This window comes from Heteronotia binoei, chromosome 17, assembly GCF_032191835.1.
Source record: "Heteronotia binoei isolate CCM8104 ecotype False Entrance Well chromosome 17, APGP_CSIRO_Hbin_v1, whole genome shotgun sequence".
Classification (NCBI taxonomy): domain Eukaryota; kingdom Metazoa; phylum Chordata; class Lepidosauria; order Squamata; family Gekkonidae; genus Heteronotia; species Heteronotia binoei.
This window is the reverse complement of record NC_083239.1, coordinates 3,602,323-3,620,230: the sequence shown is the minus strand read 5'-3', so window position 1 is coordinate 3,620,230 and position 17,908 is coordinate 3,602,323. Positions and strand designations below refer to the sequence as shown.

The following is a 17,908-nucleotide window of genomic DNA, read 5'->3' as shown; positions in this document are numbered from 1 at the left end:
CTCTCAACCTCCAGTTAGTGAGGTTGAACATTTGCAGTTAGGTATGATACCCTGCCCCCTGCACTAGCAGGTCCTCCTGCATCAGAAGTCTCCAAGAGTCTACTATAGAGGGTCTGAACTGGACCCTTCTGAGCCAGAAGGAAGCAATTACTGTGATCTCTGCTCATTCTATAATCTACTAGAACAGTTTCTAGATAATCTGAAGTGGTGGAAAGGCATACAGAAACCCCCTTGACCAATCTTTGTTCAGCGGGTCTGTGCTACTGCCTTTCTGCTTTGTGATCTGGACATGAATAGTGTCAAATGAAGATTGTCCTCTATAACCAAGAAGTCCACTTTTGAAGTCCTGAATTTCTGACACAACTGTGTCAAGCACAGTTATTTCCACTCTAAGATGGCTGAAGTGATGTCAAGCAAAAGTCCTGGCTATCCTCCATTCCTTATACCCCCTTTACCACATCCTTACTGCCATCTGGCAAAGGATGTTTACCTAACGGAAATTGTCTTGCTATGTCTAAGTGCCCAAACTCCCCTTTCATTCCAGGCACTTCCCAAGCCGTATCAGGGTCACAGGTTGGTGATAGAATTCTATTGCTAGGTAGAGGAAATTTACTGCTTTGTCCTTTGAACCCCAGATTTGAATACTATGTTTTTGTAATGCTTTATGATACCCTATATAGCATCTTGTAGCCTCTGATATGTCCATCTTCTCAAAGACAATGTTCTGTATGCAACTTGGAGTTAAATAAAGAAGTTCATTTGAAACCTAACAAAGGACTCTATTATTGTAACTACTCATGCTTGACATTCTGTAGAAAGACTTTTCAGCTGAGCATCCATTATGTTTGCGCTACCATTTGTCAACTCAGCCAGACCACTACCACATGAATAGCTTTTGGGGAATGAAGATGATGCTTTGCCCATCAGATCAGTTGCTCGTCTCCTTGTGTAAAGTCTGGAAACGAGTCTCCCCCCCCCCGCACCCCAATACTGGTGAACATAAGCTTTTGCTGTAGTATTGTCCATCTGGACCAAAATGTGATGTCCCTTCCGAATGTTCTTGAACTGCATCAGTGCCAACCTGATAGTACTCAGTTCCAGAAAGTTTATGCTTTACAGCCACTCTGGGGGAGACAAGGTCCCCTGAGTCAACTGACCTTGGAAATGTGCTCTCCAACTCAACAGACTCGCATCCGTCATTACCACCAACCTCTGTGGACCCTCAGGAATTGCCTCTCGAGGAATGACCTGAGACCCTCTGCCACCAGAGATCTGATCTGAATTTCAACAGAAAGTGAGGTCTCAGGACCTTTTTGTGTGAGATCTAAGTCTAGGGACCTAGAAGGGGAGGGGGAACTGTTGAGGAGGGTAAGCATGAAAAACCTGGCCCACTGAAGGATCTCATACAGGGACCCTCATGCCTAGGAGATGAGCCAGAAGCATCAGCTTTATGGGATTCATCCCCATTACCTGTGACAACCTGTGAATTTTTGGTATCTTTATTGTGAGAACACTCCATCCCAAACAATGTCAATCTGAACCCCTAGGTGAACAATCATTTGAGTTGGAAACAGTGGTCCTCTGCATGTTGATGACAAAGCCGTGGTCTCTCAGGACCTCCATAAGTCATCTGTAAGCACTTGAGAATCTGACCCCAGGAGATCACCTCAACTAAGATGTCGACTGGAAAGGGAAAATGGTTCAACTCCCTGCAGCCACAGGAAGCTATCAGGGGAAAACTAGAACCTTCGTGAAGAAGACCCCAAGGAGAGGACTTCAGACCGAAAGGCAAAGTCCAGTATTGAAAATGGAGTCTGTTATATGCAAATTGAAAACATTTGCAATGGCCTAGAGCTACAGGAATGTTGAAATATGCCTCAGAAAGATCTACGGAGCAGATCAGCAGCAAGATCTACGGAGGCCATGAAGTCCCCCTACTGAAAAGCAGCCATGATGGCCTTCAGGGTCGCCATTCTGAATTTCCTTGCGCTTACACTTTGTTAATCTGTGTTAAATCCAGGATGACCCTACCATCCCTGTCATTGAAGAACACTGTCATTGTTCCTGAAAAGACACAGGCTCTACAGCTCCTATGTCCAGCTGATATAGAAAGACCAGCTGGAGAGGACTGTGTTTGTTCGAGAGATCAGTTCTTGGGAACTTCCAGGAAAATGATGGCAAATACACTTTACCCCCAGCAAGCTGGGTACTCATTGTACCAACCTCAAAAGGATGGAAGGCTGAATAAACCTTGAGCTCGCTACCTGAACCAAGCTTCTGCTGGGATCGAGCTCAGGTCATGAGCAGAGCGTGGACTGCAGCTTGCCATTCCACGCCACCAGGTTCCTATGCCAGTGACAGACCTGTGCCACTGGAATGCAAATGACCCCCCAGTTCTGATGCCATGCGGGTTCGCGGCATAGTCACACTGAATTTGTTTCTTAGTTCCTTTAGAAGCTTGACCCTGTTTGCCGGAGAAGGAAGATGACCTATTCTCTCTGGATTTGCGCTGCCACTTCCCTTTAAAGGGTTTGTTGTAGCCTGGCCTGGGATCACGTCTGTCAAAAAAAAAAAATCACAAAAAATTGTTAGCACCATTGAAAGAGACTGTTGCCACTTTAGCTCTTGTTGCTGGGACTGCATCCCAGTATCTGGTGCTGTTCACATTGGCCAGGTCAGAAGTCCAGGAGATGGCTGCTCTAGTGAAAGAAGAACATGTGACTGAGGCACTCAGAGATTGTCCAAAGTCTCCCAGGGACCCTCTGAAGGACCTATTCTGTCCTTTGGCATGCCATCTGTGCCCATGGGGAGCACTGAGAAGGATGCAAAACAACTGATAGGATCATCCACTGATGGAAGTCTGAATTTCTTGGAAGCTCCTGATATAAGAGAATAAAACTTAGCAAAAAGAAGATTTAGCTTTAGGTTTTGCTGGCTGTTCGTATTCGGCTTCATCACTGAGTAAAACTCCAGCTGATAGAGGCACCCAAGGTGGATTTATTGCCTGACTTTGGCAGTGATTTTATCAGAGCCCTTGGAAATTGAGCATCCTCCTCTATTATCCCATTTGGGGTATAAGAGAAGTCCAGAGTTGCCAAGACCTTCAATGAGAGTCTAATATAAAGCTCTTGGGGAAACTGCCTGTCTACTAGGGCAGTTTCCTCATATAATTCAACTGCCTTTTCCTCATATAATTCAACTTCTTCTTTAACAGAAGAGAAGGCTGAGAACTCAGAACCCCTGTTTTGGTCACTAAACAGAGGACTGCAATCTCTGGGGGGCTTGTAATTTGTTTTGTTCAACTCTTTTTTTAATGGGTTATAAAATTTACCCACAACCTCATCTCTGCCCCATTATTTGGGCTTAGAGTCTGTCTTGGAGCCCTCTTTCCAAAGGTCTCTACAATCCTTCCTGATTCAGCCTACAGCCATGAAGATGATTGGCTTTGGCACCTTCCCCTGAAATATCCATGGTTGGACTCTCAAACTGAATGTCATTATTGAATGAAGGGGAGTTTGGCAGTTAGAATTCACATGCTGAGTCTTCTATGTTGAATCCCTGGGCTGCAATTGAAAGTGAAAGCAGTCCCTCAGTCTGAAGCATTAATCCCTCTAGGACCCAAGAGCTGATTCAGTATAAGATAGCTTCTAAAACATATGAACATATGAAGCTGCCTTATACTGAATCAGACCCTTGGTCCATCAAAGTCAGTATTGTCTACTCAGACTGGCAGCAGCTCTCCAGGGTCTCAAGCTGAGGTTTTTCACACCTTTTTGCCTGGACCCTTTTTTGGAGATGCCAGGGATTGAACCTGGGACCTTCTGCTTCCCAAGCAGATGCTCTACCACTGAGCCACCGTCCCTCCCCAATGGCCACCTTTCCCTCTCTTTTTCTCCCTGAAGAAAAAGAGGAACAAAAGGGCCTTATTACCCAGGGAAAAACAGACCTCCGGCTCCCAACCACACCAGAAGGAAGTGAGGGGGGAAATTTTCTTAGCCATTTTCCCACCAGATAAGCTTTACAAATGAGTAACACTGCGGCCCAGGCAGAAGAAAAGGGAAAATGCTGGAACAGTGCCCAGGGCACAACTCTACCTTTTTTGCAGGGTGCAGCCAGCTTGGACCTCCACTGGCTCTGAATAAATCGTCCACGCCGGGATTGATGAGGTCTCAGCCTTCTGACTAGCGTGCCTGGGTGACACAGCTCCAGAGACTGCTGCTGACTCTACCGCTCACTTCTGAGTCCCCACAAGTGTAGGATCAGGAAAGAACCAGCCAGGAGGGATACTGCTAGCAAAAGTGGGAGTCAGTGAAGCTCCAAGACCACTGAGGGACCAGCCTGTGGTTTCAGCGTCAAAGGAGCCATGCGGCTGCCACAGTGGAGAATGGGAGACCAGAGAGGCTTGGGTGCCTAGGTAGCTTCCTGTCTGGTTCCCTGGTCACCTCAATTTCTTCTTATCAGGATCTTCGAGCTAGGGTTGCCAATCCCCAGGTGGGGGCAGAGGATCCCCCGGTTTGGAGGCCCTCCCCCCCCGCTTCAGGGTCATCAGAAAGCGGGGGGGAGGGGAGGGAAATGTCTGCTGGGAACTCTGTTATTCCCTATGGAGATTTATTCCCATAGAAAATCATGGAGAATTGTTTTGCGGGTATCTGGGGCTCGGGGGGGGGCTGTTTTTTGGGGTAGAGGCACCAAATTTTCAGTATAGCTTCTTGTGCCTCTCCCCAAAATACCCCCCAAGTTTCAAAAAGATTGGACCAGGGGGTCCAATTCTATGAGCTCCAAAAGAAGGTGCCCCTATCCTTCATTATTTCCTATGGAAGGAAGGAATTGAAAAGGTGTGCCGTCCCTTTAAATGTGATGGCCAGAACTCCCTTTGGAGTTCAATGATGCTTGTCACAGCCTTGATCTTGTCTCCACCCCTCATGTCTCCTGGCTCCATCCCCAAAGTCCCCAGATATTTCTTGAATTGGACTTGGCAACCCTACTTCGAGCTCAAGAGAGCTCAAGCTGGTAAGACGGGGAAACCAGGGGATAAACCCCTCCCCTCCAGGATCAAGTTTAAGCTGGCCCTATCCTGGGAAAGGAGGAGCTACATTCCCAGTAGTAAGGACTGACCCACTATCAGGACCACTGGAGAATGTCCGCTTCACCCCAATATACCAACCTGAGAGCAGGCTGAAGAAGAGCTAGAAACCTCCACATTAAACTTGCACAGATGTCTATTTGACAGAACATCTATATTTATGCAGGGAATAATATGCAATTCAGATTGCCTCTTACATATGTATGTAATCAAGCACTTTTGGAACTGCAGCGGTTTGTTTTATTGTTAATACATTACATTTCCTTCTGAAGCAAGAGACAGGACTGTAACAGAGAAAACCGTTTTTCACCCGAAGTCCAAAATGGAATACTTCGGAAGTCCTCATATTCCTTTGAAATTAAATAATATCTAACATGATAGTTATGTGGCCCTTGCTTTCTTTCATACCTCTCTGGTGTTTCCAAATTAAATTAGATAAAGAGAACTGCACGGTCTGCAATTTCAGTTCTTGATATTTTTTACTGAATAGGAAAGTTAGAATGCTAGAAAGCATCTAAAAATGATTTTTAAATCAATTGTTTAGAAAATGAAATTTTATTTTTTTTTAAATGAAGAGTATTAAAAATGTCAACGATACTAATGTTTTAAGTGCAGCCTACTTTAAAATACCACCTGAACTTAGCAAATGTTACTTATAGACAAATCTATTATCATTAAGAACATAAGAAGAATCCTGCTGGATCAGGCCACTGGTCCATCTAGCCTAGCATCCCGGTAGCCAACCGGTTCCTCTGGAGGGTGAACAACAGGGCAGAGAGGCTGAGGCCTTTCCCTGAGAAGAACATCAGAAGAGTCCTGCTAGATCAGACCAGTGAGGGTCCATCTCGTCCATCATCCTGCCTCAAACAGTGGCCAACCAGTTCCTCTGGAGGGTGAACAACAGGGCAGAGAGGCTGAGGACTTTCCCTGAGAAGAGCATCAGAAGAGCCCTGCTGGATCAGACCAGTGAGGGTCCATCTCGTCCAGCATCCTGCCTCAAACAGTGGCCAACCAGTTCCTCTGGAGGGTGAACAACAGGGCAGAGAGGCTGAGGCCTTTCCCTGAGAAGAACATCAGAAGAGCCCTGCTGGATCAGACCAGTGAGGGTCCATCTCGTCCAGCATCCTGCCTCAGACAGTGGCCAACCAGTTCCTCTGGAGGGTGAACAACAGGGCAGAGAGGCCGAGGCCTTTCCCTGAGAAGAACATCAGAAGAGCCCTGCTGGATCAGACCAGTGAGGGTCCATCTCGTCCAGCATCCTGCCTCAAACAGTGGCCAACCAGTTCCTCTGGAGGGTGAACAACAGGGCAGAGAGGCTGAGGCCTTTCCCTGAGAAGAACATCAGAAGAGCCCTGCTGGATCAGATCAGTGAGCGTCCATCTCGTCCAGCATCCTGCCTCAAACAGTGGCCAACCAGTTCCTCTGGAGGGTGAACAACAGGGCAGAGAGGCCGAGGCCTTTCCCTGAGAAGAACATCAGAAGAGCCCTGCTGGATCAGACCAGTGAGGGTCCATCTAGTCCAGCATCCTGCCTCAAACAGTGGCCAGCCAGTTCCTCTGGAGGGTGAACAACAGGGCAGAGAGGCCGAGGCCTTTCCCTGAGAAGAACATCAGAAGAGCCCTGCTGGATCAGACCAGTGAGGGTCCATCTCGTCCAGCATCCTGCCTCAAACAGTGGCCAACCAGCTCCTCTGGAGGGTGAACAACAGGGCATAGAGGCTGAGCCCTGCCCCTGATGCTGCTTCCTGGAACTGACATTCAGATAGGGTTGCCAGGTCCCAGGTCCCATCTGGCCACCGGTGTGGGATGTGGGTGGGGTGCAGGTAGAGTCAACTTTAGGTTGGGAAGCTCCTGGAGATTAGGAGGAAGGAGCCTGGGAGGACAAGGACCACAGTGGAGTACAATTCCATGGAGTCCACCCTCCAAAGCATCCATTTTCTCCAAGGTAACAGATCCCTGTAGTCTGGAGATGAGCTGCAATTCCAGGGGAACCCCCCGGCTCCCACCTTGAGGCTGGAGTCCCCATCTGTTATACACTAGACCAGGGGTGGCCAACGGTAGCTCTCCAGATGTTTTTTGCCTACAACTCCCATCAGTCCCAGCCAGCATTGTCAATGGTTGGGACTGATGGGAGTTGTAGGCAAAAAACAATCTGGAGAGCTACTGCCGGCCATCCCTGCACTAGACAATGCATATTCCAAAAAGAGTGAGGAACATAACATGTATGGCAGACTACGCAACACATTTTGTTCTACATGTGAGTAGTCATGACCACTCCAAGTTATACACTCATGAGGACAATGTGACATACAAACAAGCTCAACTTGCAACTAGCAGTAGCAACTGCAATTGCCACAGTGTGGGGTTGCCAACTGGGCTGGAGGAAAATGTCCTGTCCCTTTAAAAGAGGCCTAGCATGTCAAAACGGGCAGCTGAAGCTTTTCATGACATGGAGGTTAACAACATCACCTGGTAAACAATATCCCATTGAGCCTCTATTAAATGGACGCAACTTTTTTCCCCAGGCCACTTGGCAACCCTAAAAAAGTTACTGTGAGCTGCATATTGATTCAGCTTGTTCATACACTCTATTGAAAACAATTGATCCTATTCCACCACAGAGCATCTGCTTTGTGTGAACAGCCTTATGCAATACAACACTCTTTGTCACTAAAAAGACAGTAAAATTGTTACCAGTGGCCGTTTGTTATCAAAACCCATTTAGAAAGCTCACAGATATCTGATAAGCTTGTAAGAGCTGCACAGTAACTAACTAACTAACGCAGACAGTTAAGTGACATTACCAATTCTTGATGAGATATACAGATATAGTGAGGGGATGTGTGGCCAGAAGACCTCTCCATCTGTGTCAAGAGAGCCCTGCGTCTACAAAGTGCTTTCAGCACTTCCTCTTTCATGTGTTTCATTTACGATTCCCCACTCCCACCGTGTTCAGAACATCCCCTTACCAAAATGAAATCTTGTACCTCCAAAATTATGCCAAAGGTACAACTCCTATGGAAGTGGTTGTTACCATGCAAGCCATGCTTAGCAGGCCTTTGCTATGGGTGACAAAAAATGGCACACAGTTGAGGGATGAAGAGAGACGCAGCTACACATGGTAGAATTCACCTGTATGCATGGCTGCCTCATCAGCACCACACTGAAACCGGCACACATGCACAGTAGACTAGGAGCAAACCTAAGTTAAAAACTGAAAGCCACCAACACCTTTCACACGGCAACAGAGTAGCACTCTTCCACAGTTTGGGCTCATGGCACCTCTGTGCGCATGACTGCCTCTATAAATATGATACTGTGTGATATTATAGTGGGGGTCTGCTATAGGCAACCAAGCTACTCCTACAACAGATTGCAAAGTTCTCAATGAGAAAGGTCACAGTGATCATGGGAGAGTTCAATTACCCGGACATCTGTTGAAAGTCCAACTCTGCTAAAAAGGAAAGGTCAAATAAAGTCCTGACTTGCCTTGCTGACAACTACATTTTCCAGAAATTGCAGAAGGAAACAAAGGGATCTGCTATCTTGGACTTGATTCTCACCAACACAGAAGAATTGGTTGATGAGGTGGAAGTAGTGGGAACCCTGGGCAGTAGTGACCATGTGATTTTGGAATTTACAGTCTTGGGAAAGGGAAAATCTGCACACAGTCAGACATTTAGGCTGGGCTTCAGGAAAGTAAAATTTGACAAACTGAGAGTGATGCTGGGTCAGAAATACTTAAAGAGAAGGAAGAGTTGAAGAGGGATGAGAATTCCTTAAAAGTGAAATACTGAACACAGAATCACAAACAATTCCTATGAGAAGGGAAAATGGGAAGAGCTTAAAGAAGCGAAGGTGGCTCCATAAACAGCTCTCTAAAGACTTGAGAAATACATTTAGGAAATGGAAAGAGGGCATAATAACCAAGAATGGATAAAAACAAATAACTAGTGCTAATAGAGAAAGAGTTAGGAAAGTTATATGATCTATATATAATATTAGAGAGAGAGAGAGAGAGGCTCAGTATGATCTTAGACTAGTGGGAAATGCCAAAAACAACAAAGTAAGAAAAAGAGTACAAAGTAAGAAAAAGAGTAAGGACATGGCAGGCCCATTGCGAGAACAGGAAAGTTAAATTGTAACATGTGAGGACAGAACTGCTCAATTCCTACTTTTCTTCAGAATTCCTACAATTCCTACTTTTCTTCTGAGGAAGAGAAGATTGGCAAAAACATAAGGGAAGGGAGTTGCAGCCTAGGATCAGCATCGGGGTACCACCTAGTTTTTAAAAATGAAACTAAGTCCTCAGGGCCAGATGAACTGCATCCAAGGGTTCTAAAAGAGCTTGCGGATGTAATTTCTGGGCCTCTGGCTTTTATTTTTGAGAATTCTTGGAGAACAGAAGGGGTTCCTGAAGATTGGAGGTGGGTGAATGTTGTCCCCATCTACAAGAAGGGGGGGGGGAGGATCCAGGTAACTACTGATCTGTAAGCCTGACATCTACACTTGGAAAAGTTTTAGAAAAAAAACAGTCAGCCCTGGATCATTTAGAAAGGATGGCTGTGAGTACTAAGAGGCAGCATAGGATTCTCAAGAACAAATCATGTCAGACTAACCTGATCTCCTTTTTTGAGAAAGTTACTACTTTGCTGGATCAGGGGAATGCTGTAGACACAATTTTATCTTCATTTCAGTAAGGCTTTTGATAAGGTTCCACATGCTGTTCTTGTTGACAAATTGGTAAGATTTGGTTTGGATCTTGTTACTGTTAGATGGATCTGTAACTGTTTGACAGATTGCACCCAAAGAGTGCTTGTGAATGGTTTCTCATCCTCTTGGAGACAAGGCCGTTTGCCTAGGGTGCTGACCCTGGGGTGGGGGGTGCCAAATTGGGAGACTCCCCCTCACAGAGGCCTTCCCCACCTTTCTCCTGCTCGCCCTCAGCTCTCTCTCTTCCCCGCCTTCCTCCTGCACGCCTCCGGTTCTCTCTCTTCCCCATCCCCTTTTTCCTACTCGCCCCCGGCTCTCTTGCTTCCCTGCTCTAATTTACTGCTTCTGAGGGCCTGGAAACATTGTTGCTGAAAGGTACCTCGTCACTTGGGCTGACAGTACCCTAGCTCTCAAGGCTCAGCAGCATTCACTGGCAGTGCAGCACGGTGAATCTATAGACACTGCCCACACATTATATTTTAAAGCATACAGGGTGCCAAACCTCAAGTTTTTAAATATTCAACCCCCCACCACCAAAGATACAAACCTTATCTGAGGGGGGGAATGATTGCTCTCTTTAAGTATTTGAAGGGCTGTCACTTAGAGGAGGGCAGGCAGCTGTTCCTGTTGACAGCAAAGGATAGGACTCACAATAATGGGTTTAAATTAAGGGTGGGAAGGTATTGGTTGGATATTAGGAAAAATGTATTTACACTAAGAGTTGTTCAACAGTGGAATCAGCTACCTAGGAGATGGTGAGCTCCCCCTCACTGGCAGTCTTTAAGCAACACCTGGACAGACACTTGTCAGGGATGCTCTAGGCCAGGGGTCCTCAAACTACGACCCGTGGGCCAGATGCGGCCCACTGAGGACATTTATGCGGCCCACCGGGTTATGGCAAAATCAGACCGGAAGTGACATTCGACCTAAACTCGCGTTAGCAATGCACACTTCCGGCACTGGGCTGAGGCGGCGGAGACAGAGTGTGAGGTGATACCGAGGTGAGGTGAGTTCCCAGGCCGGGGTGTGTGGTGTGGGGAAGGGAGAGAGATGCAGAAGACGGAGAACTGACGGCCCGCGGCCTTGTACAGTAACGGCAGTCCGGCCCTCCAACAGTCTGAGGGACAGTGAACTGGCCCCCTATTTAAAAAGTTTGAAGACCCCTGCTCTAGGCTGATTCTGCATTGAGCAGAGGTTTAGACTAGATGGCCTGTACGGCTCCTTCCAACTCTGTGATTCTATGATTCCATTATGTCAACTACAGAAGCTCTCATAAACACATGACCATGCATGAAGCTGGTTTATACTGAATCAGATCACTGGTCCATCAAGGTCATTAGTGGCTACTCATACCGGCAGCAGTTTGCCAGGGCCTCAGGCTCTTTGTATCATCTATAGCCTGAGACTTTTAGCCAGGGGTGGCCAAACTTGCTTAACGTAAGAGCGACACAGAATAAACATCAGATGTTTCAGAGCCGCAAGACACGAACGTCAGATGTTTGAGAGCTTCAAGACAGGAAGGAGGGAGGGAGGGGTGATTTAAAGAGAGAAATGCCTTCTCAAAGCCAGCTGATGGGGCAATGGGGGCCTCAAGAGCCACACTATATGTGTGAAAGAGTCACATGTGGCTTTTTGCTGAAGATGCCAGGAACTGAACATGGCATCCTCTGCTCGCAAAGTAGATGTTCCACCACTGAGCCACAGCCCCGCCTCAAGAAACAAGTTTCAAGTTTATTTAAGTTTATATCCCGCCCTTCCCACCGAGGTGGCTCAGGGCGGCTCACAACACATAAAAACTAACATATTTGAGTTTAAAACATCTTACAGTTGAAACAATAAAATAATAAAACAGATAATAAAACATATAGCGGCGGTCTGTCAAAACTACACTCAGCTTCCAGTGCCAGTTAATTATAAGCCAGCCGGAAGAGTCTTACAGGCCCTGTGGAACTGGGCAAGGTCCCACAGGGCCCTCACCTCTTCCGGCAGTTGGTTCCACCAGAAAGGAGCCGTTACAGAGAAGGCCGTGTCCCTGGTAGGCGGGCCTCCTTTGGCCCGGGGATAACAAGCAGATTTTGGGATGCCGATCTCAGTACTCTCTGGGGAACATGTGGGGAGAGACGGTCCCTAAGGTAGGCAGGTCCTAGGCCATATAGGGCTTTAAAGGTAATAACCAGCACCTTGTACCGAACTCGGTATGTTATTGGCAGCCAGTGCAGAGTCCGGAGCCCTGGCAGAATGTGCTCCCAACAGCAAGCCAAGCTAGAAGGTTTGTACTATCTTCCTTCACCTCAGGCAAAAACCCCGTATTTTCCCCCAAGTCAGGAGCATCACCATTTGAATACATTGAAATGCACTTGGTCTGGAAGCCTAGACTGAAATTTCCTCACAACACACAACAGTTGTTTCTCAGACTGCTTGATTTCAGAGCTCCCTTTCCATGCTCATCTATCTGCAAAGGGACTCGGAAGCATTTGCTGTGAAACCTTCACCACATTTACAGGAGTCCACAAGGAGGGAGCAGCTCAGTGTCAGACACTGGAGAAATACTGCGATGAAATGCTTAGCTTAACTGACTGTGATGAAATGCTTAGCTTAACTGACTCCATTTTCTAACCTCTGTTACTAACCGTGAGAAGAAACCTTGCATATCAAAGTAGAAGCATAGTTGTTACTAACACTGGTGTGAATTTCTGTCTCTGGAACTAACAAAAGCAAATTCCCTTTGAAGATAAAATGCCTCCGGGGATAGCGGTTTGGCCATCCCTGTGAGATCAAGGACCACAAAGAGATAAGAGAAAGTTACTGTGTGAAATGTATCACTTTATACTAAGAATGCTTGGGAATGTAGTTTTGTTTAGAAACCTTTGATGTGCAATTCCTTAAAGTAACTCCTCACTTGCAAAACTGTATCAGTTCCAATCTTTCTACGCTCAGAAACTATGAACTCTCAAATAAAGCCTTAACTTTGTATCGAATGGAGTCTGGTTGTTTTGAAGTCCCATTGTCTGACATTCAGCCCAATGCACCAAGCCCATCTAAGATTACGTCTGACAAACAGCCACCAGTCTCACTTTGCCTGACAGAAAATTAAACGTTCAGTCTTTCGCTTTCGATGTCGAGGTCCTATTTTATGGGGAGAGGATTACTTACCTCCGTTATGTGTGGATTAGGATTGAACCCACACAGGCTGCAGACTACAATCTGACACTGAGTGCAGGTGTTGCAATTGGCCTTGTTTGGAGGGTGCAACATCAACTCAGTAGTACTGCAAAGAGGGCAGAAAGTTTTCTTTGGGGCCAGTTCTGCAGGTGGGGATGCCTGCTGAGATGGAGCCGTCGGGTGCTGCTGTACAGATTTCTCCAGTCCTGTCTGCAGCCCGGAGGGTTTTAGAGATCCTTCTGGCTGCGGCCTGCCTGGCTGCTCTGACTGGGCTGCTGCAGGGCTGGCCAGCTCGGGAACCGGCTTTGCGAGATGTCCTGGATGTTGTGACAATGGTTGACTGGACCCTGATGCCTGAGGAGCAGTTTTTGAAGGCCCACCAGGCTGTTTTGTGGCAACATGCGACTGGGAAGATGGTTGATCAGTAACAAGTCGCTGGGGTGATGCTTTTGCAGCACCTGCTAGTTGTGCAGGAAACTTTGCAGATTCTAGCTGCTGCGACTGAGTTTTTGGTGGCCCTTGTGGCTGTTTTGTTTCTTCTGCCTGAGGGCCTGCTGGTTGGCTAGGACCTTGGGGCTGAGCTTGCTTAGATAACCCAGGGGGCTGCTGCTGTTTGGAAAGTCCCGTTTTCTGTGGGACGGCTCCTTGGAGCACACCTGTTGGCTTTGGAGACTGCTGAGTGGGTAGCTTTGGAGGTCTCTTTTGCTGCTCAGGCCTCTCCTGCTCCTTCTGAACAGGTTTCTGGGTTTTGACGGCTCCTTCCTGGGCTGGATCTGACTCAGATAGCAAATCGAACGGGTTGAATTTGTTTACAACTGAAGAGACTGAGCCAAATGGGTTGACATCAGAGAGGAAGCTAGGCATCATACTTGGCTGTGGATCCTCTTTGAAATCAGTCCTTGATTGAGACTGTCTCAGACTCATGGCCGATGGGCTCCTCCCAGGCACCTGCTGCTGTGTTTTCAGTGTGTCAACTGTTCTACTTTTGCTTAGAGTAGGCAGCCTGGGATCTGGAGATTTGCTGATTTGTCTTGGCTGCTGGCTGCTATCAGGTGGAGGATGCCTGCCAAAAGAAAGAGATGATAAGTTAACCAGACAGATACATTGCAAAAGCATGAGGAATAGGGTGAATATTCTCGGCAATCCTTGAGAACTGAGCCCCATATAGAGGACCCGGTCCACATACTACCTTACTACCGGGAGCATGGCCACAAGTCTTGTCCTCCGTGATCACCAAGTCATCTGTACAGCATAAAAGTAAGGAGGAAGGGTCCGTACCTATGCTACCTCCCCATGATCAGGGCTGGTGCTAGGGAATAGGCAAGCTAGGTCACTGCCTAGGGTGACATCTTGCCACAGGGGCGAGTTCCTGCAGCCCGGAAGGATGAAGGGGAAGAAGAACAATCACTGGTGATGAACGCATGGGGTAGAGAACAGATTTCTCCTGATTAATGGACAGCCCAGAAACCTTAGCAAGGTTGCCAATGTTTGCTTGAAGATGTAGGATCAAATTATTAGGTTAAGTAAGATAAATAGCCAGACTGACCACAAAAAGTCTCCGTTTCAACTCATTACTGACTAGTATCACACCTTTAACTAAATTATTTTGTCTGATAGAAATAGCCAAGGGTTTGATGGCCAAAGCAAAAAGTAACATCCTTGACTTGTTCCCCTTCCTAGAATGAAAGTATTAGAAGATTCACCATTAATCTTCAGTTGGGCTTTAGATACTGCATATAACAGAGTGTGCACAGAGTGTTAAAGCTGCAGTACTGCAGTCCTAAGCTCTGCTCGTGACCTGAGTTCGATCCCCGGTGGAAGCTGGGTTTTCAGGTAGCCAGCTCAAGGTTGACTCAACCTTTCATCCTTGCGAGGTCGATAAAACGAGTACCCAGCTTCCACCGGGGAAAGTGTAGATGACTGGGGAAGGCAATGGCAAACCACCCCATAAAAAGTCTGCCGTGAAAACGCTGTGAAAGCAACATCACCCCAGAGTCGGAAACAACTGGTGCTTGCACAGGGGACCTTTCTTTTCCTATAACATATTTATGGTTCTTCTAAAGAAGTTATTTCTAATCCCCATGTGGGAAAGCAGAGCTTTTAGGTACGGGAATTCAAGGCTATCAAAAGCCTTGTGAAAATCCAGTGATCGAATGATTGATTGCAGAATATTAGATTGGCAAAAGTCTATTATGTTGAAGGTCTTAAAAGAACTATCTATAATTTCTCTACCAGATATAAAAGCAGTCTGATAAATATGAATATAACTCGTAATGATTTTTTAAAATTATTTGCAAATATTACAGTGAAATTCCCTTGAATTCTATATCTTCTGGTGCATTTGCTACTTCTCCCAATTTGGTGTCATCTGCAAATTTAATGAGTAGCCACTCCACACCCTCATCCAGATCACTTAGAAAAATATTGAAAAGTACCAGGCCCAAAACTGAGCTCTGTGGCACCCCACTGGACACCTCCATCCATTCATACAATACCACTGACAACTACTCTTTGAGTGCTGTTCTCCAACCAGATATATTTATACCAATATATCACTATTTTATACAAGTCAATTTTTGTGTGTGTTTTAAAAATGTCTAAATCATCCAATAATTTACGTTCAACTAATAGTTTCCTGTATATTTCCACCCCACCACCCCTTTGTGCAGATTCTCCAGAACTGAAATATATTGTTTGATTTTTTAAAAAACAAGAAGATTTGAAGATCAGGAATTCTCACAAAGACACACTGGATCAATTACAGTATTTTCTAAATGAAAGTTAAAGTTTCTGGATAGTAATACAGCTACTCCTTTAGACTTTGATGAACTTAGAGCTAATATTTGTTGTTACACATTTAAATTTAGATCATAGATAAAAGTCAGAATTTAAATGGGTTTCTTTGAGAAAGACTGCATCAGGTTTGAGTTTAATTAGACCCATAATTACCCTTTTAATGTAATGGGATTATTTAAACCTCTAACATTAAAAATTAGATTGAGTTTGATGTTCCTGGCATCATGGGTAGTTAAAACAGAGTTGGCATCATGAGTGGTTAAAACAGAGTAAACTGAAATTGAGCAGAGCTAAAACAGAGGTTCTGTGGCTGGGAGTGGGGCTTTGGGATTGGGGCATAGATTGCCAGCTCTTAATGGAGCGCCACTGACACTGGTGCAATCTTTCAAACTGTGAGAGTAAGTCTGGTGTAGTGGTTAAGTGTGTGGACTCTTATCTGGGAGAACTGGATTTGATTCCCCAGCTCCTGGAATGGTCTTGGGTCAGTCATAGCTCTCATGGAGTTGTCCTTGAAAGGACAGCTTCGATGAGAGCTCTCTCAGCCCACCTACCTCACAGGGTGTTTGTTGTGGGGGAGGAAGATAAAGGAGATTGTGAGCCACTCTGAGATTCAGAGTGGAGGACAGAATATAAATTCGTTGTTTTCTTCTTCTGCTGCTTGAGAGTGATCTTGGATGCCTCCTTAAGTATGGAGGCCGAAGTCATGTGTATTGCCAACCTGGTGTTCTTTCATCCATGTCAAGCTTAGCAATTGGCCTCTTACCAGTCATGCCCCAACCTAGCCACATGCAACAGCCACCTCCAGCTTTGACTACTGAACTCACTGTATGCTGGCCTGTCCTTGAGACTGACCCGGAAGCTCCGAAGGGTTCAGACTGTGGCAGTGCACAGACAGACAGCAGATACATATCCTATGCTGCACCAGCTATAGTGGCACCCAGTGGAATACTGAGTCAGGTTCAAGGTTCTGGTATTGACCTACAAGGCCTTGAGCGTCAGGGACTGACATACTTCCTGTTATGTGCCTGGGAGAGTGTTGTGCTCTTCAGACAACAATCTGCTGGTGGTCCCTGGCCCTAAAGACATCCAGCTGTCTTTGACCAGGGCTAGGGCATTTCTGGCCCTGGCCCCAACCTGGTGGCAGAGCGGCCCCTTGCCACTAGGCAAAGTAGGCAATTGCCTAGGGTGCTGGCTTTCTGTGGGCACTGAGTGGGGCACCCCCATGTGACTCAGTGATATTATCAGTGCGGCGGGGGGGACGCCAGATGTTAGCCTTGCCTAGAGTGCCAGACAGTTCACCTGCCTGGTGGAACTTTTTGGCTAACACCATCAGGTCCCTGCAGGATCTGATGCGATTCTGCAGGGTCTGTAAGGCAAAGATGTTCCACCAGGCCTTTGGCTCAGGACCGTGATGGCTTCCATCCAGGTGCCACTCTTCTCTATTTCTTATATCTACCTTGCCCTCTTCCCCCCTGCCCATGAATATAGCTGACTGTCAGAATTGTTTGTTAAAATGTTCTGGAAGAGGAAGAAGAAGAGGAAGTAGTAGTGGTAGTAATCGTGTGGGGAAAATCACTTGATCTTCTACTAGCAAATCACTCTCAGTGTCTTTGACAAAACAGTTAATCAAAGATTTCAGGTTTTCACGGCTGGTAACATCATTAGGGTTTGTAGAATCTTTCGGGATCAAGTGCCGTGTTCTACTGGAGAAAGTTTTCCTTCCAGACGTTTCGTTCTCAGCTGCGGAAAACATCCTCAGTGGCGTTGCAGCCGGAGCAGGCGCTCTGACCTTCTTGGCTGCTGTGCATTGAGAATGCACAGCAATGCACTTGATCCCGAAAGATTCTACAAACCCTAAAACAGTTAATTATCATTATCATCATCATCATCATCATCATCATCATCACATTTTATTTGTATCCCGCCCTCCCCGCCGAAGCAGGCTCAGGGCGGCTAAACTTATTGCAATCATTTAGATAATCAGTTAAACAAAAAAAGTTAACTTTTAACCAGTATAAATGTCTAACATGCAAGTATTAACCAAGACTAATTATACCAGAATTCCTATATCACTAAAAAAAAATCACTATATGTAAACTATTATTTTCAAGTATTTTGAATAATTTACCCACCTTATTACAACCCAGAATTTAAT

At 46.2% G+C, this 17,908-nt stretch overlaps 1 protein-coding gene across 1 annotated transcript in view; it reads right to left on the bottom strand.

The window, feature by feature from the left end:
- PCLO (piccolo presynaptic cytomatrix protein) overlaps positions 1–13,881 on the bottom strand; it is a 346,649-nt gene extending 332,768 nt beyond the window's left edge. The window contains exon 1 of the mRNA XM_060258536.1: positions 12,949–13,881. Within this exon, the coding sequence (XP_060114519.1) occupies positions 12,949–13,881 (933 nt within the window). The remainder of the gene's footprint in view (positions 1–12,948) is intronic.
- Positions 13,882–17,908: the final 4,027 nt, after the last annotated feature.